Source organism: Meriones unguiculatus, chromosome 2 (genome assembly GCF_030254825.1).
Source record: "Meriones unguiculatus strain TT.TT164.6M chromosome 2, Bangor_MerUng_6.1, whole genome shotgun sequence".
Classification (NCBI taxonomy): Eukaryota; Metazoa; Chordata; class Mammalia; order Rodentia; family Muridae; genus Meriones; species Meriones unguiculatus.
In genome coordinates, this window is record NC_083350.1 from 24,721,622 (window position 1) to 24,745,671 (window position 24,050).

General features: G+C 43.2%; 1 protein-coding gene across 2 annotated transcripts; it reads left to right on the top strand.

Moving 5' to 3' along the window:
- The first annotated feature begins 604 nt into the window (after positions 1 to 604).
- Nars1 (asparaginyl-tRNA synthetase 1) lies at positions 605 to 16,893 on the top strand. Of its 2 annotated transcripts, none has more exons than XM_021641798.2 (15): positions 605 to 762; positions 1,718 to 1,800; positions 5,039 to 5,104; positions 5,213 to 5,305; positions 5,390 to 5,479; positions 6,482 to 6,560; positions 8,044 to 8,114; positions 9,373 to 9,459; positions 10,932 to 11,153; positions 11,254 to 11,453; positions 12,042 to 12,177; positions 12,857 to 12,970; positions 14,564 to 14,695; positions 15,006 to 15,137; positions 15,838 to 16,893. In XM_021641798.2, exons 1-15 carry the CDS (start codon positions 720 to 722, stop codon positions 15,967 to 15,969), a joined length of 1,680 nt encoding a protein of 559 aa, XP_021497473.2. In that variant the 5' UTR covers positions 605 to 719; the 3' UTR covers positions 15,970 to 16,893. The 2 variants fall into 2 exon arrangements, with proteins under 2 accessions (XP_021497473.2, XP_021497474.2); XM_021641799.2 differs by having other exon boundaries at positions 610 to 762; positions 1,721 to 1,800.
- Positions 16,894 to 24,050: the final 7,157 nt, after the last annotated feature.

Sequence of the window (24,050 nt, forward strand, 5' to 3'; positions counted from 1 at the left end):
GACCCCTGCAAACAATGAAATAACGGACGCCTTATATCAAACAGCATAATGTCTGCAACAAACCTATACAAATCTTCTTGCATATTTTAAAAGTAAATGCTATATAAACTGTTGTTCTATTAGGGAGATCTGTAAATGTTCAACTCATCACAATTTCTTTTCTTTTTTTTTTTAAGTATATTTTCGGGGAATGAGTTTAAGAGCGTTCGTTTCTCTTACGAAGGACCGCTTCTCAGCTCACGACCATCCGTAACTCCGGTTCCTAGAGATCCGATGCCTTCCGTTTACAAGGCGCGTACTGGCAAAACACTCGTACACATAAATTAAGGAACACATCTTTTTTTTTTAATGCCCTTTTCCTCCGTGGTGGTTGAATCCCTCAGAGGTAGAACCTGAAATGCGTTTAGCTAGGCGCAGAGCTGGGAAACGAAGAGAACTGGACGTCAGTTCTGTACTCCAACCCGTGGACGTCCGGTTCCGACTCCTGAGCCCGGAGACCGCGTTCCGCCCCGTGTCTTCGAACCGGAAGTGTTCCCTTCCCTGACTAAAAATGGCGGCCGCTGAGTCACGCGCCCTCTTCCCGTAGCCAATGGCCGCCCGACGTTCCGCTGACTCAGATCCGCGACGGCTGCGCTAGGCGATCTGATGCAACGCCTCAGTCAAGGAAGCAAGCCTTCAGTGCACGTTGGGGTGACCGGGCGGCGGTGGGGCGGTTGTCGATGTCCTCGGAGGTGATCAGGGCGACCGCAGACATGGTACTAGGTGAGTGAGGTCCGGCGTGTGGCCCCGGGGCAGAAATGTTCCGGCCGAATTCCAGAACTTCCTTCAGTGCTTGGCGCAGCGTGGGCGCACTCTCAAATATGTTGGGGTCCTTCGTACCAGAGCCTCGGACCTGGGCCTCCTGGATACTAGACCCAGTGGCTCAGGTCCGGTTCTGCCCCACCCCTGTGGGGTCCCTCGGCCACCGCCTTTCTGGCCCAGCCCCACTGCAAAGATCTCGTCATTCCCGGGGCGCTGCAAGGCTATCGGACCTAGTGAAGCCCCAGATAGGCTGTTCTTGAGTTGTTCTTCTGGGAATGATTTAAGACTTTTGATCTCACAGCCTCGTTTTTCTGTGAGATTTGCAGCAGTAAAAATATAAAAAGATTTAAGAGACCGAGACCATGTGACAGTTGTGAGGCCCTCTGCGCTTTCTGTTGAAAAGCACAGGGAAGGAACTGGCATTTTCATTTGCTATCTGTGTGTAGTTTCCTGGGATGCCTGATTCACAGCGTGTTCTAGTTCATCCTCAGTACAACTCTGTATGATGCATATTGTTTTCCTGATTTTATAGATGAAGAAATAAGCACAGAAAGGTTAAATAAATTCTCCCCTTGTCACCCTGACTTTTAAGGTACTGCATCTAATAAACACAGCATGAGTTTAAAACTCTTGTCTTTATTGTTGTGCAGTCGAGTAGAGAGAAGTGTTAATAGGTTAAAATAATGAAAAAGCTCATTTAGTAAAGTCAGTTTTGCAATTCATTGTGTTAGGAGGTGGGATAGTCTTAAAAAAGGGAGACTGGAAAAATAATATGTTGGCTTCTTTTGGACTGTGGGAGTTTTTACAAATTAGGTGACTTTTTCTGTTTACAAAGATAGAAAATTGGCATTTGCCTTGCTGAGTGACGGAGAATTATTGATGAGGGACGAGTAACTTTTCATTTTTATAAAAACAGCAGAGCTGTATGTCTCTGATCGAGAAGGAAGTGACGCAACGGGAGATGGAACCAAGGAGAAACCATTTAAAACAGGCCTAAAGGTAATCTCAGTGGGATAACTGCTCCACTTCTTAGTGCTGACTGTTGATATTGAATGGCTTGTCAAGAATTTTATTTCTTTATTAAAAAGGAAGTACTACCTTTGTTCATAGGGGCCGGTATTTGTGTGCCTTGGCACAGGTGAGGAATTCAGGAGGCAACTTGTACCATTTGTTCTGTCCTCTGCCACGTGAACACTGAGCATCAAACTCAGACTCAGGGCATCGTGCTTGGCAGCAGTCACCTTTAACCAATGAGCTGTCTCCCTCGCCCAACAATTTTATTTCAAAGCAAACAGTAGATTTTGAAAAGAATCCTCAAAAAGGGAAAGTAAAGAGTATGGATACACATGTAGGTTTAATAGCATTAGATCAGAGTCCAGACCTTTTTTTTTTTTTTTTTTAATATTTAAAGTAGTTATTTTCCTTTTCTCCTTTACCACAAGGTGTTCATCTCTGGATTTTTTTATCTCCACTAGACTACCTGTTTTTCAGTTCTTATAGCAGTAAGAGACCCCTCATTCCCGGTGTGAGTCTGAAAAGGTCTCTTGGCTTTATTATAGTACAGATATCACCTTGCCCTTGAGACCCAAAGACTACACATACCAGCAGCTTATTAGTGGACCAACTTCTTAAAGCAGACTCAGGAATCTAAAGGTTGAAGACAGAAATGCTACATCATTAATGCGCTGTTATTTTGGGGCCTCGGACATCATATGAGGTTAGCTCATTCTAAGAGGACTGTCACACATGTCACAGGAATCCTTCAATTCAGAATTCATTCCATCAGGTTAAGATGTAGTCTGAGATGTCCCCACTATGGTATTTATTTACTCACTCTGCTAAACTGGAATGCTGCAGTCCTCTGGTTATAGCTACCCTATAAGGAGGAAGGTTACATATCACCTCTTTGAAAGAGCAAGACCCTGACACTCCTTTCTCTATGCATCCATATCTGGCCAGTTCTTGTTTTTGTACATGTTTGACGTCAGTCATCAAATTCTCCTAACGTAGAAGTGTTTTCTCCTTAGCTCAGGGCTCACATTTGCTTTAATATGTCATATCAGGGTCTTGTTTTTTAACTCTTCAGGAGAAAGTCTTTCTCAATTGGGACCTGTCATGTGCCTTTCTAAAACCACTAACAATTTAGGTGATCCTCAGAGGAAAAATGTTGGCTGTTCATAGATGTGCCCTTCTGTTATGAGGACCAGTAGTTACACTCTTTCCATCTCTGATAGAAAAGATGAGTATCAGTGTATGCTGCAAGGAAGAAAATAAATTCTGAAGGCCCTGTAGCTGCTTGTTGTTGAGAGATAGCATGTAGGCAGCCACAGTGTTCCACCGTGCTATGATCATCTTGTGGGGCCATGGTTGGACATGCAGTACATCATTGAATGAAGTGGTACAAGACTGATCCTATGAGAGCTTCCCATTAAGATTCTCTTGGTGTTTTCAGAAGATTCCCATCCCTGCTCTACAGCAGGCTGCGCAGTGGACTAAGTCATGGTGGAAGGTTGGGTGTCTGTTGCCCTTGGTTTTGGACTGATGAGGGAAAAACTGGTAAAAAAATAGTAGAAGTGGGGGATAAACTTGCAAGCCAGCTTCTCAGGCCTTGGGGTAGAGTTTAGTATATGAGGGAGGAGGATGAACTAGTCAGCATGCAGCTATGCATGTCTTCTGGGAGTGGGTAGAGATTTCCTGGGAATTTGGACATTCCTCCCTTTTTTCCTTTTAAAATTGCTTCCAGCAATTGCAGGGACAATTGTGGGCACTCGTGTGTCTGTGGGGGGTATCATTTCATATTCAAAGGGGTCTTAGCTAATCTTAAATAAGTGTTGCTAATATTTCTTCATAAGCCTAGCTCTTTAGACCCCCAAATGACTGTCCTTTAACTTTATGGCCTCTAGCCTTTAGCTGAGGAATGAAACCAGACAGGCCAGGACAGTTGGCTCAAAGAGCAGCTGGAGTAGTACAGGACAGCCCAGTTGCCCTAATGGGGGCTTAAGCAGTTAAAGTAGCATCTCAAATGTCAGGCTTTATAAACTTAAGATTTTATTGCCAGAGAGAATAAGATACTTTTACTTTTTGGTGTACAATTCTGGAGAAAATTTCAGACAGTGCTTGAAGGTTACTAAGATACTCATCTTTGGGCTGGAGAGATGACTCTGTGGTTAAGAGCACTGGCTGTTCTTCCAAAGGAACCAAGTTCAACTCCCAGTACCCACATGGTAGTTCACAGCTGTAACACCAATTTCAAGGGATCTGACACTCTTCATACCAGTGCACAGAAAATCAAGTTAAAAATAAAAAAATAAATATAAAGATACTCATTTTTGCCTGTAGCCTGTAATTCCAGAACTTGGGAGGTAAAAGTAGGAGGATCAGGAATTTAAGGTCATCCTCAGCTACACAGAAAGGTCAAGACTAGCCTGAGTTAGAGCTCCTGCTTTTAAAAACTTAACCTTTGGGGGCTGTGAGATAGTTGATTGCTACTGAGCTTGACAATCTGAGTTCACTCCTCATTGTCCTCTAACCATACACCCACAATTACACATACATGCAAACACACACAATCACACACACACAGTCACACATACAAACACACACCCACAGTTACACACACATACAATCACACACACACACATACACACAATCAATAAAACAAGCATTTTTTTCATATTCACACAAACTGTTAAATGATATATAATGCAGTAATGCCTGATATCTCAATATTGATGAAAAAATAGTTTCCTGAGAAATTTTCAAATTAAATAGAGGTTAGCCTTCTGTGTAACCTGGCTATCATTTTGTTGAAAGAGTTTTAGACCTGCCTGTCTTAGGTTCTGCCTCTGATATTTTACAAGTCCCTCACCTTTCAGATACTGTTTACAATGTGCTTTTGCTCTGTGCTGCCTCTTTCATTGTTGGCATAGCTGTGCTGGTCCCTATGACCCTTTGATTCCCTCCTTGGGTGGGGGTGGGGAAGGGTTAGGCACTGCTTACTGTGTGGCTGAACTGGCTGGGATTTTCTGTAGTGTGTTTCGTAGAGCAAAATCCTTCTGAAGGAGGCAAAGGAGGCACAACAATGATCCTGTTGACATCCAGTTTTGCCTCTTGACTCCTAAGACTTTATTCTAGGCTCTTGGTAATGTTCATATTCATAATCCAGGCGTGATCTTGGTTACTAAGTAATGTATAATATTAAAGAAATGTTTTTTTTCTCTCTCTCTTCCTACCCAAGGCTTTGATGACAGTCGGAAAAGAGCCATTTCCCACCATCTATGTGGATTCACAAAAGGAAAATGAGGTAGGGTGCATCAAACCCTTCTCAAGACTGTATTTTGTGAATAATACGTTTTCTGAGCACATAAAGTGTTAAAAATGACTGACGCCTATCTTTGTGCTTGCTCTCTAGAGGTGGGATGTTATTTCTAAGTCACAGATGAAGAACATTAAAAAGATGTGGCACAGAGAACAGATGAAGAATGATTCTCGGGAGAAGAAAGAGGTGACTGAGGAGTTTGCCACTGTACATTTTTATAGTTACAACACCCAGAACTATATTTACTGGTTGCATTCTTTTTGAAATTAGGCAGAAGATAACTTACGAAGAGAAAAGAACCTGGAGGAAGCAAAAAAAATTATCATTAAAAATGATCCAAGCTTGCCAGAGCCAGCATGTGTAAGTGTCATTTCTGGTATTGTGGCTTGGCTGTCTCTGCACCATTTCTGGGTTTGCAGGGCATGTGCGTATTTTGTTCTAATTTGTGTCTTGAGGAGGAATAGAAAGACAGTGTTTTGAGTGCTGGGGTTGGCTTTTAGAGGTTCATCTTGGTAGTAACATTAGGAAATGTGTGATGACAGGCAGTGGATGTGGGGTACCATCTGTCTATGCTGGGTAGTTTGAGGCAAAGGATTTTGCCTTCTGTACTCTCAGTTTTTTCACCCCAAAGTGAAAAGGTAGAAGTCTGTGATTTTTCACAAGTTTTACAAATGCACTTATGGTTCTTTGAAAGGAGGCTTGCGTTTATGTTTTGTTCTGGAACCCAAACCTCTTGCTGACTAAGCAGTGGGTGTGGCTTGAGCTGGCAGAGTGTGTGGCGCCTGCCTCTCCCTACTTCTTGCTACAGCAGTTCCTCTTCAGCTTTTCTCTCTGTCTTAGGTTCCTGGTGTCTGGGTGTGTGGAGGAACTTGTAAGCCTGGGATTGTTGCTAGTGTTGGGGACAGGCACATCTCTTGTGACAAACTGAGCTCATCTATTAACAGGTTTTCTGTAACAGTATCTGAAAAAGTTTTAGGTATCTCTCATTGCCAATTTTGCATTAATGGGAAGGATTTTTCTTTTTTAAAACCCAGCATAGTAAGGTATTTGATTCTGAACTGCCCCCAATTTTGTCTTATTTGTGATTTTGTTTTTGTATTGTTGTGTGTGTGTGTGGGGGGGGGTGTTTTGTGTTAGCTTGGTTTGAGTTTTTTGTTGTTGTTTGTTTTGTTTTTGTTTGAGACAAATGTATTCCTGACTGGCCTAGATTCATAGAAATCTGTCTGGCTTTGAACTACAAGTACCGGGATTGAGGGTGTCCACCACCACACCCAACAGTGGTTGTGATCTGTGGAATATTAGTCAGAGCACTGGTTTGTGATAAATGACACGATTGAAACTGTCTTTATTTAAATTTGACAGGTAAAGATTTCTGCGTTAGAAGGATATAGAGGCCAAAGAGTGAAGGTGTTTGGCTGGGTTCACAGGTTACGTAGGCAAGGTGAGTGGGATAGTTTTTCTTTTTCTCTTTTCAGTCTTAAGTAAACTTAGTCCTAGAAGAAGAAGCTCAAAGAGAAACATTTCTTTGGGTTTGTTTAGGTTTTTGGTGTGCTTCTTTTTAAATGATACAATAATTTATAGCCCAAGTTGGTTCCTATATAACATGGCTATGAAAATACTGCTTTTGGATATTACTTCACCTGTTAGTAATCACGGAGATCAGGGTGTGTATAATAAGCACATCATGCTTATATGGAATTTTAAAGATTTAATGAGAAACAGGGGTTTGTGTTGGAAGAACAGAATTTGATCTGGAATGTGATCACAGATTTTTGGCTTTTCCAGACAGGGTTTCTCTGTATAGCCTTGGCTGTCCTGTACTTTGTAGACCAGGTTGGCCTCAAACTCACAGAGATCTCCCTGCCTCTTCCCTCCCCAAGTACAGGGACTATAAGCATGCATCACCATACCCAGCTGTGATCACAGATTTTTGTGTGTGTGTGTGTTGTATGCTTATTTTCTATTTCATTATTTATTTATATATTTATTGGTGTTTTGAGACAGGATTTTCTTTGTAGCCTTGGCTGCTCACTTTGTAGACCAGGCTGACCTCATACTCACAGAGATCTGCCAGCCTCAGCGTCCTGGAGTGCTGGGATTAAAGGCATGCGCCATCACCTCCAGCTGAGTTTTATGTTATTTTTTAAGTTAGCATCCTAGTTGGTTTCTGTGCCCCCTCCCCACTGTGTTTGTTGTGGTGAATGCATATTGGGATATGTGTGGCCTGAATATGTGTGGACGTGTGCATGTGAAGGCCTGAGACAGATGTCTGAAAATTTTCAGGATTAATCTTCCACCATACTTGTTTGAGTCAGGGTCTCTCACCGGAACCCAGAGCTCACTGACATGGCTGGTCTAGCTAACCAGCTTGCTCTGGAGATCCTGTCTTCTGAGGAGGCTGGAATTACAGGGGCCACCACACCTACCTGAGGTGACATCTGCCTGGGCTCCGGGGATCTGAAATCTGCTCCTCTTGCTTTCATGGCAAGCACTTTAACCATAGTTGTCTCCCTAGCCCCAGCATGTTAGTTTTGATTTTTATAATTGCCTTCATCCTCACATTTTTTTCTTCTTTTTATTACTTTATTAATTTACTATAAGTGAATGTCATATCTTTCATAAAAACAAATGGGATTCAAATGAGTGTTTATCTTCACATCTTTGTGCCCCTCCTCCTGAGTGCTCAGCACTGTTCTTTACATTGTAGGGGATTCAGAAGTCGGTGAGACAGTGCCTCAGCTCCCGACGGTCATGTGGGTCTTGTGCGAGGGGAATGTATGGTACAGAGCGTAGGCTTGGGGCCACTCCAGATGGAGAGGTCTGAACCGCTGCTGCTTAACCTCAGATCTGCTTTTGTGTAGGGCAGATTATGAAGCACTCTGCAGTCCCTTGAGACTGGCTGACTTTTCGTTTCTCATTTCTAGGAAAGAATTTGATGTTTTTGGTGTTGCGAGATGGCACAGGGTATCTTCAGTGTGTCCTATCAGATGACTTGGTAAGTTTTGTGTCTTACGTGTGTCTGAAAGATTGTATTTGATGGGGGCCATTATTATAAGTTTTGAGAATTTTAGGATCTTCATACATTAAATTTTTATTTTAAGTGTGAACACCTGTTATCAAAACCATTGTATATGATAAATAGAAAAAGTTTTGATTATACTTTAGAAAGGCTAAAAAGAAAGCTTTTGTCATGGAAGTTTTCTGAAATGTAAAAATCTTAGAACAGTCTAGAGAATCTGGATGACCTGGCCTGGGTCCAGTTTATGGTGGATTCTGGTTGTTTTCCTCATCATATTTCTAACAGTATCTCCTTGTCATTCATTTTCTTTTCTTCTGGTCCCCAGTTTATTTGTGGGAGGAAAACCCAGAAAAATTACTCTGAGGAGCGTCTCACATTATGAGTTTGGTTAATTCCTGCCTTGTGGCTTTGCTTAATGTACTTCCACTTGTGCTGGTTTTATAAATGGAGGTTGGGTCTGACAGTGTTTGATTTGGTTTTTCTTTCACACAACTACTTAACATGCAAAACACTGTTTTTCTGTTTATGTCACGAGGCATGGTGCTCACTTGTCTTTTTGTAATTAGTTGCTTTAAAGTGTAAGCAGCCTTATGCCTCTGTTGTCAAATTGCCCATCGCTTTTCTTCTAATGACTTTAGGTCATCATAGTGTAGAGGGGCTCTGTCGGTTGAAATCAAAGATAAACTGTGTGGACATGTAATGGGGCTAGTGTCCTTCATGCTTATGTGTGCATGTAAAGGGCCTTAAATGTTTTTAGACACCGTGTGTTACTGAATGATAGCCCCACAGTCCAGGAAGTATTAGTACTCTTACCTCATTGAGCGAATATCAGGGTGTCCTGAACTCAGCTGCGATGTCAGTAGGTAATGTGAGTGCACTCCATTGCTAATAGAAACTTTATGTGCTTCGTGGCTTCACTGATATTTCTGCCTTCTCCAAAAACAGTGCGCTCTCTCTCTCTCTCTCTCTCTCTCTGTAATATTAGAAATTGGCTGGTAGCACAGCCTGTAATTCTAGCACTTGGAAGTAGAGGCAGGAATATTAAAAGTGCAAGGCCAGCTGGGGCAACACTGAGGCCCTGTCTCCAAAAGAACCCTTAACCAAAATTAGTGGCAGGGCTAATCCTTCCTTTACAAATATTTGACCCAATAACTTCTTTGTAAACAATTCCTTTCGCTTTACCAGAATATTTAATATCAGCATAAGTAGCCTGATATGGACTCTGTCCTTACAGTGTCAGTGTTACAATGGAGTCGTCCTGTCCACGGAGAGTAGTGTGGCAGTGTACGGAACACTGAAGCTCACTCCAAAGGGCAAGCAGGTAAGTAAGCTGAGTTCCTGGAGCAAAGCGGCTGCTCAACAGTCTATTCTCCCATGTCTTTGTTGGTACATTTGGTGTTTCGCATATAAATACCCAAGTATGAAGTACTGTAAACTCAGTAGGAAAATATGTATCCCGTATGTCTTTGTCTTTGTCTATTTTTTTGTGTGGCTGTGACAGCATCTCATGAACTGGGAAATTTATGAAGAAGAAATTTCTTGTAGTTCTGGAGGTTGGGAAGTTTAGGATAGAGGGGCGGCTTTTGTTGATGGCCCCTTGCTTTGCCATTCCACAACTGACTGCATCAAGGGGAGAGAACGCTTTCAGTAGATTGGGGTGGGGTTGAACCAGCCTGTGTGACAAACCAGTGTGGTGAGCATTAGCAGCTAACTCGACTCTGAGGTTCATGGCGGTAGGGACCTCTGACCTGAGCACCTCCTCTTACTGCCATCATAGCAGGTAAATGCCAGGTGACAAAACAACAAAGTGGCACACATCTTTTTTTTTTTTTTTTTTTTTATCCCAGCACTTGGGAGACAGAAGCCAGTAGATCTCTATGAGTTTGAGGTCAGCCTGGTCTATGTAATGAGTTCTGGGACAACTAGAGCTACGTAGTGAGACCCTGTCCCCCAAATAAATAAATAAAGTAAAACCAGCTTTTCAACTCAGTTTCTTACTAATCCTTCTGGTTGTGCAACCACTTTGCTATGAGTTTAGGAATAATTTCAGCGAGGTAGAAATCAAAACTTGACCATAGGGATGTATCTTTGCTTTAGCCAAGGGCAGGTAACCTATTCTAATAGCAGTTACCTGTTGGTAATTATAGTTCAAGTAACTATTGTGGTTGTAACTGTTGCCTAGGAAACAAACCTGTAGGTGTAGCATGTGAACCACAAGAGGGAGCAGATACTGTTAGTTGGTGAGTTTTCATGTAAAAGCCTGCCCTGTAATAAAAATGAGTGTTTGAGGAAAGCTCACTGAGCTTTCCTTGAAGAGCATGGTTACACATGGAGTGGTTGTCATGGTGTTGCTTGCTGTCCAGTGTTTGGCAACAAGGTAAATTACATGCTTCATCAGTGTGAGCCTTTTAGAATGAATTGCTTTCTGGAGAGTCAGTATGGGAAAATTTGATTATCTTTAAATAGATAAACAGGTGTACTGCTTTTAGTAAAACCTGTCCATTTAAATTTAAAATGTTATTTTTTTTATTACTTCAGTTATGTATATATGTGTGTGTGTTGGTATGTGCTATGTGCATATAAATGCAGATGCCCACAGAAGCCAGGGCTGTCAGGTGCCAATGTAAAAGTATAACACTAGTTTCTGGGTCTCTAATTGTAGAGACAAAACTAGCAACGATCTTCTTAAAATAACACCTTACTGAAGCTTCAGGCGTAAAACCTTCAGTACTGTTAAGTTTTAGTGTCTGCCTCACTCCTTCTGCATTTCCCTTCTACTTTTTACAACTACAGGCTCCAGGAGGCCATGAGCTGAGCTGTGACTTCTGGGAACTGGTGGGGCTAGCCCCAGCTGGAGGAGCTGATAACCTCATCAACGAGGAGTCTGATGTGGACGTCCAGCTCAACAACCGGCACATGATGATCCGGGGGGAGAACATGTCCAAGATCTTAAAAGCTCGGTGCATGATCACCAGGTGCTTTAGGGATCACTTCTTCGACAGGGGGTACTGTGAAGTAAGTGCCCATTACAGGTCGCCTTTTGCAAGTGTTACCTTGTGCCATTTGGAAGAGCGATGGCCACAGCAGACCTGTTTGCTCCTTCTCACCTTAACAGGTTACTACTCCAACCCTCGTGCAGACCCAGGTGGAAGGTGGGGCCACACTTTTCAAGCTTGACTATTTTGGAGAAGAAGCATTTTTGACCCAGTCATCACAGTTGTACCTGGAGACCTGCCTTCCAGCCCTGGGAGATGTTTTCTGTATCGCCCAGTCATACAGGGCCGAACAGTCCAGAACACGGCGGCACCTGGCCGAGTATGAAGCTGTCTTACCTAACCTTGGGCTGGGGTGGAGGGCAGCTGGCAGCATGCATGATTAGCATATCAAGGGCTGTGGGTTCAGTCCTCAGCACCACATAAAAGTGGATGTGTTGGCACACACAATGTATGTGTAATCCCACTTGGGAGGTAGAGACAGGAGGATTAGAAGTTCATATTGTCTGCCTTAAATCCCAGCACTCAGGAGGCAGAGGCAGGTAGATCTCTGAGTTCGAGGCCAGCCTGGTCTACATAGCAAGTTTTCGAATGGCCATGGGTGCACAGAGAAACTTTGTCTAGGAAAACAAAACAAAACAAGTTAAAAAGAAGTTCAAGGCCAGCCTGGCCTATAAGATCCTGCCTAAGCAGAAAGGAAAGGCAGTTAGTATCTTAGGCCACAGCCAGCGTCTTCTCTGGTTTTTCCTGGAGCTTCCAGTGAGGGCTGTGAGACACTGCAGCTCACAAGCAGAGGAGGGAGGGCATTGCCGCTCTTGCCCCTCTCTGGACCACTCCCCAGGGTTCACATCTTTGCTTGAGAGAAACCTCGTGTAAAGAGGAGCAGCTTTCAACTGTGTCTGTTCTTCAGATTCACTCACGTGGAAGCCGAATGTCCTTTCCTGACCTTTGAGGACCTCCTGAACCGCTTAGAAGACCTAGTGTGTGACGTGGTGGACAGAGTCTTGAAGTCCCCAGTGGCAAGCATAGTGTATGACCTCAACCCGGTAGGTGTAGTGTATTCTCCACGTGAAAGGGTTCCAGTCTGCAGAGAGTGACCTCTCGATTTTTGTAGGTTTGGTGAGCTGAAATGTTTCAAACATTTAATATTGGTAATTGCCAGTAACATATTTTAGCTTCTAGAAGTGGCGGTTCACAAGAATTTCTTCATCTGAAATCCTTTTTCATAATAATCTGCAGGACTGTTTTCTGTTTTAAAGAAGTTTATTATTGATGTATGTGTTTATGGTGCGTGTGGGCTCACTGCATCATGACAGCATGTGGAAGGACAAGAACAAGTTTGTGGAGTTGGTTCTCTCCTTCCACCTTTACCTTGGTTCACAGATCAGACCCTGGTTATCAGACCTGCCTGGCAAGGGCTTCACCGGCTGAGCCATCTCTCCTGTGTCCACTCCCATCCCCTGCTTGTGTATTCATTTTATTTTATGTATGTGGGTGTTTTGCTGTGTCTCTGCACCACATGCATGCAGCACATCTGGAAGCCAGCAGAGTGCTGTGTCCCCTGGACCTGGAGTTACAGATGGTTATGAGTGGTCATGCAGGGCCCTGGGATTTGAACCCAGGTCCTCACTGAGCCATTTCTCCAGCTTCCCTTTTTGCTTCTTAACAGACATTTTAGTCTGGGTGCTTTCTTTTTACACAGTTTGGCTTTTCCTTTTTCTCTAGAACTTCAAACCCCCCAAGCGGCCTTTCCGACGGATGAACTATTCAGATGCTATCGTGTGGCTGAAGGAGCATGATGTAAAGAAAGAAGATGGGACCTTCTATGAGTTTGGAGACGTATGCATCCCTTTCTCATTGCTTCGGAGGAGGTTGTGTGATCAAGCAGGTTGCTCCTTGTGGCTGCTTAGTGCTGTTGGATGCCTCTGCTTGTCTTTAAGTCAACGGTAGCAAAAATTCCTTCTTAAGGTTACGTGGATTCATGACAGAGTGAGCTTTAGAACAGTGTCTTTTTTTGTGGAGTTCCAAAACACTAGAGTTCCCTCTTACTACACAGCATCCTCGTTCTCTTGCCACTCTCACGAGCATCCCACAGCCAACTCATTCTCAAGCCTCCCAGGCTGGGATCCCAGCATGCATTTGAGATGTCAGTTATCACTTACTGAGACCTGTTTGCTTGACCATTTCTAGTTTGCTGTTTGCATGTGTGTGTTCACAAGTGAAATGTGAGGCAGCTGCTACGCAGCAGTTTTGCTTTGGGTTTAGAAGTAATTAATGTTGAGAACAAATGACACAGCCAGCTCTTCACGTATCACCCTTGCTGTCTTGTAAATTCGTTGTATAGGGTGATTTTGAACTGAAGGTTTAAGTACCTTGTTATCCCTAATACTTAGCATGAGTGAGTGGAACATTTGCCAGCTCTAGAGCCCCGGTGTTCCGGTCCCAGAGATGGGCTTCTCTCTCAGCGTGCTGTGTAACTGAAGGCTGATGGCCCAGGTGTCCTCATGTTTATCTTGAAGTGACATCCTCTTCCAGATGAGGTGCGCAGGGGCCATGTACTGTGCATTTACACTGTCCACAGCATGAGGGCACTAGAGCAGGCGACTAGTCTGCAGGCTTTTCCATTCGTCCCATAAGAACCCAGTGTGGGAGGCAGACACAAGCTAAGAGGTGAGATCAGAGTGTTCCCCCATTTCATCCTTGTCTCTCCATACCTCACAGGCTGCAGGGTTTCAGGGACCAGAGCCAGTAACCACCTAGTTCCCTGAGTCTTGTCTAGTTCTCAGTCAGTTTTTACTGGACAGGAGTTTTGGATCTGATTTGAATATGGTTTCCTGAGGGATGTTTTGGAGAAGGACTAATTTAGCTTGGTTTCTCTTCGTATAGTATTTCCTGGCTATTGTTGCAGGTGTGCTGACACCTACAAACCTGATGTTGGTTAATTGTTTTATCACTGTTTCTACCATTGACTAAGTGGTTTTTTTCTAACAGGAAGGAGTTCAGGTAACAGTTTAAAACGAGTGTCTGCAGTACACTGCAAATCAGTGATGCAGTGGAGCATGTGCAGATTGCCTTCTGCTCTGGAGACAAAATGGCCCATGTCCACCGGAGAACTTGAGTCTGGCTGCTGACTGATACAGTGCAGTATCCAGTCATAGCTTAGAGATGACTGGACAGTGGGGTCATTCCATAGCAGCAATCAGCACACTGTGTGTGCTGTGTTAGAAACAGGTCCTGTCACAGTTCATTTAATAGCCACAAGTAGGTCTTATTCTTTCTAAAAGAAATTGTCCCTATATGCATGCCTGTGGGTTTTAGGTCCATATGTATTCTCTGCTGTGTTGTAGGAGCATACCAAGGGCTGACTGAAGGGTGAAAGAACTGCTTTCTGTTTGGAGTTTGAAATGCTAATGAAATCTGGTTTACCCTCAGGATATTCCTGAAGCTCCTGAGAGACTGATGACAGACACCATTAACGAACCAATCCTACTATGTCGGTTTCCTGTGGAGATCAAGTCCTTCTATATGCAGCGCTGTCCTGAGGATCCTCGGCTTACTGAATCTGTCAGTCTGAACCCATGAGTATTGGAAAGTTTGCTTTTTAGGGTGTGGAAGCTGTCATTTGTGATAAGATGTAGCTTGTGGCAAATATTTTATAAATCTAGAATGACAGTAGTTAAAGTTAAAAAAAAAAAAAATTTCTTCCCTGATCAGAGTTGACATCTCTGTTAAAGAATTTGGTAACACTTGAATTTTGCATAGTCACAGGGCTTCCTGTCGTTAGCAGCTCAGCATGTGATTCTCCTTAAAGCCTTGTAGTCATGTCTGATAGGCTGGTAGTAACTGTGGGGTTTTTTTGACTCCTTATTCAAAGGTCGACGTTTTGATGCCCAATGTCGGTGAGATTGTGGGAGGCTCGATGCGCACTTGGGATAGTGAAGAAATTCTAGAAGGCTATAAAAGGGAAGGAATTGACCCTGCTCCTTATTACTGGTATACAGATCAGGTACAAGCAATGGTTTAAGCTTTTTTTTTTTTTTTCACTCTAGTACTTTTTGCATGCATTGAAAGGTTTAGGAAGCCAGAATCCCAGGTAGTACATGAGTGTTTAGTTGAGCTGTGTTTGCTGTGTGTAGCATTTGGGTGTTGCCATTTTTGTCTTTAGCCAAGTTATGTGTCAACTTCATTGGTAAAGCTCTTTACTGCTGCAGGTTGTTCTTGTTTTTGTTTTGATGTGTATGGTTGGTTTGCCTGCATGTATGTTTCACATGCAGTGCCCCTAGAGACCAGAAGAGGGCTTGAAATTTACAGATAGTGATGAGCCACTGTGCAGATGCTGGGATTTGAACCCAGGCCCTCTAGAAAACAGCCAGTACTCTTAGCTGCTGAGCTACCTTGCTAGCCCCAGCTGCAGTTTTAAAAAATGAATTATTAGATCCTACTAACATGTAATAATAGTCTTCACTTTTCCTTTAATAAATAAAGACACTTAGTTAGAAAGGTTGAAATCTCTTTGAGGTTGGTTCACTGAACTATTCCTCTCGTCATGGCTTATGAAGTCCTGTGGATTTAGGTTGAATTAGTACTACAGTGAGCGAACTGTTACATTGTGGAAGTTAGCTCATTGTAGTAATAATTTTAAGGTGATTACATACAGTTTTAAGGTAAGCATTCATTCTGTCTCTTTCCTCTTATTTATTAAACAGAGAAAATATGGTACATGCCCTCATGGAGGCTATGGCTTGGGCTTGGAACGATTCCTGAGTTGGATTCTGAACAGGTATCACATCCGAGATGTGTGCTTGTACCCTCGATTTCTCCAGCGCTGCAGGCCATAACCACGGGCCCCTGAAGCACGAAAGAAGGGAATGTTCATGAAAACTTAAGACTGTCTCTACAAAAGAACAAATATCCACATCATTCTTGATTTCCGGTTGTGGGTAGTAGCTCTTTCCTGTTTTTGTTTTTTCTTCTCGTTATCATAAAAGGCAGTAGATGTTATTTGAGCATCAAGGGACATCTATGTCCCTTTAATAAAAATACTCATTACAAAATTTTGAGGAATTACATGGCATGTCACTCTTCAGTTATGGAGACATTTTTTCATAATGTAGGTTATGATCATTGTATTAAACCATATGATTATACGGTTTTTAATTATGATCTGACATTCCAGTAATTTCATCTTTTTGTCCTTTTAAATGTCACTGGAATTCTTTAATTTATTGTGTACAGCTGTTACAGCAAGCATCAAAAGAGAAATTGGCAGTTTGACATAAAAATTCTAGTATTATAGTGTAACAGTCGTACATACTGGAATTGAATACATAGTCCTTTACATTTGCTATTAAGCTTTCCTAAATTCATACAGTGTTTATAATTCTGAGGGGTATGAATTGATAGGGAAAAATTAATGAAGGTCAACGAACATGATTTGGATGGTGGGTTATTTAAATGATTCCAACCTCCTTAGCTTTTAGTTTTAAGAGCTGGGGCCAGACAGGGCTTCCCTCTTCTAATATAATTCTCGAGTAGCAAAAATTAAATACATTTCTAAAAGACTTAGCACCTGGAATCTTAGGCAGCGCAGGCAGCCAGGTCGTCCCTGCCTTGGCCTAGCGTACCGTCGGTGCTGCCTTGCCGACCCTTAGGCTTCCTGAATGGCTGCAGTGCACAGCTGACCAGGTTCTCCCCGTATGCATGCCATGTGTTCTCATGGGCTGTATTCCCACCAATCAATAAATAAACACTTGTAAAAAAAATTCCGCTGATTGATTTTCTCAGTGTTGACCGCTGACCATTTCTGACTCACATTTCATAGGCATTTTTTGAGTCTATTTGTCATGATTATTAGATACTGAATTTAATATTAGAATTACATGATAGTGAAAATAAGTTTTTAAAATTAGATACTTGGGTCCTGGTTACAACTGTTCTTACATTTTTTTGTTGGTAGTTTTAAATACATTAATTTTTCTACTGTTTTGCAAATAAGTAAAATGACTGGTAGAAATGGGGCATTTGTGATCTTGAACCTGGAAGAATGTCAAGAAGCTGTACTAGCTAAGTTTAGCAATTGGCTTGACCAGAATTTAAGGGAAGAGGTTAGGCTCAGTTAGCTTGAATTTTGATTGTATAGATAGATTGATAGTTAAAAAACTGAAAGAGAACCAGGATTTGGTGAGATAAGGAATCAGATTATGCCCAAGAAACAGACCATGCATGATCACAGACACGGTTCGGGGCACTTCCCTTCTCACTGTGTGAGTCCTGCTCCGCTCTAAGGGTCAAATGCCATCCCTCAAGCCTTTCAAGGACCACCTTGCAGATACCCCTGATTCTAGTTCCTGCCCTCCTCACTGGGCTGTCATACCACAGCTCTTCCTCTCAGAAGCTTGTTGATGGTCACATCAGAACTCTCAGCGTCTCCTTCTTCAGTAGACCTGCTCAGAGAAGCCAGAAGCTAATATGATTCAGATTACAAATGATGCCCAATTTAGGATAGTTCAGTTTTTGGCTTTATGCAATCATATGAAAGATTATTCATCTTTAGTAGTCAACAAATTACAAGTACTAAATACTTTATAAAATATACCATGTGTCAGTATTTTGCTTATTGTTAGCTCAGTACTCTATTTTAAGATAGGCGAGGCCATATTATGATATTTATGTAAGTAAGTCTATTTTTTCCCTATGCTGTTTTCAGTTTAACACCATGGTTATGGGAGAGTAACTTCATTCTACTCCAGGAAGCACGTGGGTTTACTATCAGTTTCCCTTAAAAACCTTTCAACTGTTTTTAGCAATTCAGATTTCTCTTTATCTTCTTCCCACCTTGCTATTTGTATCAATTCCTTAAAAAAATATATATATATATTTAAATATAGAGACAGGTTCAGCTCTGGGTGCATATTGTAATTACTTGATTTTATAAATAATAATGCCTGGATTTTACACTAGACAAGCTGAATCTGCATTGATGGATGAGGCCAAGATATTTTTTGAAAATTCCCAAGTGAAACTGGTGTAGACTAATGCTGACAGTTAAACTAAAATGAACCTTAAGGCTATCTTCTTACTATAATACTTACGGACGTAAATATTTCTGTTCATCTAGTTGAACTTGGGAACTAGATGGACTTGGGAAAGGCTGTGTTTTTTAAACTGTCTCAGCATCATGTGTGTCTTTCAAGCCTTCCAGGGACAGGCACCACAAGGTTCAGGTACTGTAATTCATACCACCTGGACGTCATCCAAGGTAGTGAGTCTTATGTTAAAAGTGTATTATTTGTTGTTCTGTTAGGCAGATAACAGCTTGTTCAGAATTAGATGAAGTTATTAGTGTGAATGTTGTTGAGGTCGAGAGTGAAAGTTCAGTTTATATCTGGTATAGCATACCATCTTAGACACGGAAGTTGTTAAAGTTTAGCTTAGTTTAAAATTTACCTCCATGTTGCTGGATCACATGCTTTTCCTCATTGATGCTTCATTTTGGATGCCATCTGTTCTGTGGAAGGCAAGAACTGTACCTTTCCCATCTGCGCTGCTCCTGCTCACATGATCATTTTTCCAACTTTGTTACGTTGTAATTTCTTTTGGATACACAGTAAATTGGAATTGCTTTTCCTTCTGTGCCTTTTCATTCTTACAGTTAGTAGTATCAGGTTTTATTCAGTTGATTCAATCCCAAAAGACATTCAGACATACTGGGCAATCTCTCTGTTCCATTCTTCCTGTAAAAGTCTCCTGGGCTGCCTACCTGCCTTTACTTAGAGCCTTCAACAGCTTGCCCATGAATGCAGTCTTCGGTTGGCCATGGGATAGGGGAGCTGTGCCCCACTGCTGAGTGGGAACCTGGGAATTTGACAGCTGCTTGAACAGACTTTCAGTCCATCTCATTATAGCGTGTTTTTCTCATCTGTACCTCCAAAGACACCTGCTGTCACCAGTCCAGCCACTAGGGATTCCGTTGTCTAAATCTAAATGGTTCTTATTTTAGAATGGCCAGCTTACAATTCAGTTTTTCTTCGGCTGGCTGAACCATGAAATAGTGATTCATCTGCCCTCTAGCTTCTAAAATTCTGTTGCTGTGGTAATCTCCTCCCCCCCCCCTTTTTTTTTAACTTGTGCTTGAAAACAGAAAGCACCCCCATTCTAAAACCTCCGTTGAGACTTCAGTGGGGTTTGGGCCAAAGTGAAGTTAAATCTGTGTGTCCAAGTCTCTTTACCCAGAGGTCATTACTTTATCTGAGCACAAATCAGAGTGACGTCAGTACAAGGGGAGGAATATGCAGTCGATAGCTGTTGGGAAGGACAGTTTGGCAAGGCAGGGAGACATGAAACTGTTGAACAATTGTTTACGTTTGAGTGGGTCTTTGGGATCTGAGCGGCATTATCCTTGGACTGTTGTTGAATTTTCCTGGTGCATCCCCATTCAGCTCTGAGAGAATTCATAGGTTTTCAGCCGTGCTCAGCAGCTCTAATAAACTCAAGACGCTGGCAGTGGACTCCCAAGGGCGCTCTGGCCCATGTCTCTGTTACCTTATTTATTTATTTTTGAGTTGTATTCTTGAAGAATGGAACAACTGGCAAACCAGCTTCAGGCAACTCCAGGCCCTCTGGAAATGTGTTCCTCATCTGTAGAATGGGGTAGAATCACCTTTTAGACAATGTTTGTAGTGAATGGAGTTAATGATCGACAGAGTCTAAGCACTCAGTGGAAACCCCTTTAAAAACAAAACCCAAAACTCATATTTCCTGTTTCCTCTTGGCTAAATGTGGGTATGAGCCAAGAACAAGGCTAACTTTCTTTACCGCTGCCGTTAAAAGCCCACATCTGTTTTGTTGTTCAACCAACATGGTGAATGTATTATAGCTATTTCTCCCCCATCCCCACCTCCAGGCAGCGTTTCTCTGTATACCCTTTGCTGTCCTGGAACTCTATAGACCTACATCTCAGAGAGATCCACCTGCCTCTGCATCCCCAAGTGCTGGGATTAAAGGTATGAGTCACCATGGCTTAGCTTTTTCTTTTTTCTTCCTTCCTTTCCTTTCTTTCCCTCCCTTCCTTCCTTCTTTCCTTCCTTTCTTCCTTCGTTTCTTTCCTTCCTTTCCCTTCCTTTCTTCCCTCCTTTCTTCCTTCCTTCACCTTTCTTTCTTTCTTTCTTTCTTTCTTTCTTTCTTTCTTTCTTTCTCTCTCTCTCTCTTTCTTTCTTTCTTTCCATTCTTCCTCTCTCTCTCTCTCTCTCTTTCTCTCTCTCCCTCCCTCCCTTCCTGTCTCCCAGCCCAGCCCTGCCCTCCTTCTCTTTTCCCAGTCCCACCCTCACGCCCCACTCCTCCCAATCCTCCCTTTCCTTCTCAGAGAATGGCAGGCTCCGCAGGTGTATCAGTCTACCTTGGCACCTCAACTTGCAGTAGCAGGCAACAAGAGTTGGAGACAGCCCCCTACTGCTAATGTTAGAGGATACACATATTGACCAGGCTGCACATCTGCTACATATGTGTAGGGGGTCTAGGCCCAGTCTACGCACCCAGTCTTTGGTGGGTGGTTCAGTCTCTGAGCTCCCATGGGCCCAGGTTAGTTGACTCTGGTGGTCTTGTGTCCTTGACACCCCTGGCTTTTGCTGTCCCCCCCCCCACTCTTCCATAGAAGACCCCAGGCCTAGCCATTCTTTGGTTGTGGATGTCTGCGCTGGATGAAGCTAGGGTTCTGTCTGCAAGCATAGCAGAGTGTCATTAATAGTGAAGTGGTGTTGAGCCCATATCTGTTGACTTAGCAGGAAGAGCCCCGTGATTCAAGGGCTAGTTAATGGGAAGGAAATGGACTCATTAGGTAAGCCAACAAACCCAAGGTGATCATGAGCTTGGGTCCTGAAAGGCCACCTCTAGTCACTGTGTCTCAAAAGTCAATTTATCCTCAGGTGAGTGTGAAGTTTAGGTTTAGGTGAGGACGTGACTGGTGACTGCAGAACACTGTCTCTCTAGTAGTCAGAAGAGGATTTAGTCACAGGTCCTAATGCCTGGTAAGTTTTGAGAGCATCTTTGTTTTTTGTTTCTTTTTGAGACAGGGTTTCTCTGTGTAATAACCTTGGCCATCCTGGACTTGCTCTGTAGACCAGGCTGGCCTCAAACACACAGAGATCAGCTGCCTCTGCCTCCTGAGTGCTAGCATTAAAGGCTCCTGCCACCATACCCAAGGTCTTGAGAATATCCTTGTTTTGTCTGCTTTGGAGTCTAGGTTTTAGAATGGGGTGAGGAGGAGTGCTAGGTTTGAACAGTCATTACATTATTGCTAAGGGGCTGCATCTTTCAGGAGAGGATCACAGAGGGATCCTTACACTGGACAGGTCTCATCTCTTCCCTTAGCTTCCCTTCACCCCAGTGTCTTCTCAGGCTCAGTTTGCTCAAGTTTTCTTTCATAAAATCATTCCTGTGGTTTGCCTTTTCAGACATCGCTACTTGATGTTAGGGTCCAGAGGAAGCCACACTGACCGTGGTCAGGGACACAGTGGACTCAGGAGCCAAACTGTGACATTAAGTGTTTCCCAGAGTTAGCTTATAAAGGCACAGTTAGTTCATACAGTGGGGTGGATGGTGGAACAAGGTGGTCAGCTCTGACTCAAGTTATTTTTGCTAATTATATAAGCAGTCCTAGCTAACCTTGAAAGTGTGCCTGGCAGCTTGTACAGAGATTCTTTTATGTCAGCAATGAGCTGAGGTGATGTGCCTGGGGGCCTGAAACAAAAATGGCTATAGTTGTGCCAAAAGGAGCAGGCCTCAACACTTAAGGCAATCCTCCTGCCTTGGCCTTTCAAGTGCTACCATGCTGACAGTTCCTTTTTTAAGTTCTAACATCACTTTGGTGAGCATTCCTTTGCCCTTGGATCCTGAAGTCAGTTCAACTTCTGCTCCTTTATCTCCCACTGTAAATAGATTCATTGGATAAATTTAATGCTTTCCATCATAGCTGAATGTGAAAAGAAGAGCTCTTGGAATCAGAACTGGAGGCAGGCGGTGGAGCTAGTGTCAAAGCCCGAGCTGTTAGGTTAGAGTTGGGGCTAAGACTTGATACAAGCCAAGGTGTTGAGGGCCTTGAAGCAGAGCATTCATACAGAACAGTGCACACCTCCTACGTGGGCCGCTCTGAGTGTTCACAGGTGACCCTAGCTTCCAGGATTTCCATACAAAAGCAGGATGGTGGAACTAGGGCCAGAGGTCCATGCAGAGGGGCCTCAGAGGCCTGGCTCTTCCTTAGAGAAATCCAGAAAGTGGCTCTCCAGCTCATAGCAAAAGGAGCTTGTGCATAGCTCTGGAAGGGAATAAAATCCCCCCTCCCTCAAGAGTAGATTGCAAATTAACACACCTTAAAGGAGCAAGACTGCAAAGCCAAGAAAATAACATCAGTCTGTCCAAGACTCAGGACACCCCTGAATGCTGGACAGGCTTTGTGGGGACTCTTTTGCCACCACGGAAACTGGGACAAAAGCACTTATAAATATGAGCTAAAAAAAAAAAAGTTATGAGTCATGGGAAGAAATAATGTGTCTAAACATGTAGTCTTTCTTAATGTTCGTCCAGGTGCTCCCATTTAGTATGCTACTAAGATAAAGGAACCTTTAGAAACCCGTGTGTATCATGGTGCTCCACGGGGAGCACTCAAAAGGCCACATCAAAGATTCATTATCACCTGCAAAGTCCTACTACATCAAGGAGCCTTGGTGTCCTTTCACCTCCAGCCTCACTCTGATCAGGCCATGTGACTGCCTCTTGGGTCCTCTGTGTCCTCTAAAAGAACTTGATTTCCTAACTTCAAGATCCAGCTCAATGTTCCTCCCACCTCCACCATTTAAGCACTGGGATTATAGGCATATGCCACCATACCTGGCTTCAAAAATACAGTTCCTGCTAGGCATGGTGGCACATGCTTTTAATCCCAGCACTCAAAGGGAGAGGCAGGCAGATCTCTGAATTTGAGCCAGTCTGGTCTACACAGTAAGTTCCAGGACAGCCAGGGCTACATAGAGTCTGTCTGAAGAAACCAAAGCCAACCAAACAAAATGCATGCTCTTAGCCCAGAAATTATAAACTCTGGATGCAGGATTTCAGAAAAAGTATTTCAGATGAGACTGGGGGGGTTGTTGGTTCCCATATAACAGGTGTTCAAAGCCTTGCCAGTCCCCAGTAGAAGGTAGGGAGTAACTAGGCTGGGTTCTTCCCTTCAAACTTTGGGAGGCATGTGGCCCTGTTGACACTTTAACAAAACGGTTCCTCACCTTTGCCCTTTGCAGGTCTCTTTCCCGACCAACTTCCAGAACCCTGCCCCTCGGGGTTGCTCCTTTGCAGAGTTCATGTCTCCCTGCACTACAGAAACAAGCAGGTCCAGCCTCTCTGCATTCTTCTGCCTCTGCTTTCCTCCCTGGCCCCTGGCCATACCAGATAACATGTTTTGTATCTTCAGCCGTGTCAGTGACCTTCTAGAACGATTGTTCCGTATGGGTACTGATTATTGTCCAGTGCCAAACACTAGGTGTCTGGCGGTGGACTTTGCCTTCAGACTTGTCTCCTAAATGAATGAGCTACTTGCAAGTACAAGTTCCTTTAGCATGTTTCCCACTTTTATCTTCCACGTCACCTTGGAACAGCACTTTTCTCACTGTGGGCACACTCAGTGAGTGTGAGGCCTAATGGGCTCCAGGCTCCTTGTGGTTGAAGTTGGTTTAGTCAAAGCATGCAGTGCTTGGGTCTGGATTTGGTGGCTTAGGTCTTAATTGTGAGGACAAAGGCTCAGATTTCCCTGAGTGATTATTTTAAGCTCACCATTTGTCACTGGGAGCCGCTCTTTCTCCTGCACGGAAGCCCTTCCCCCAGTCCCTTTCTGATTAAAGAGACAAAGTCGAGTAATCTAAATTTAGTTTGTGTA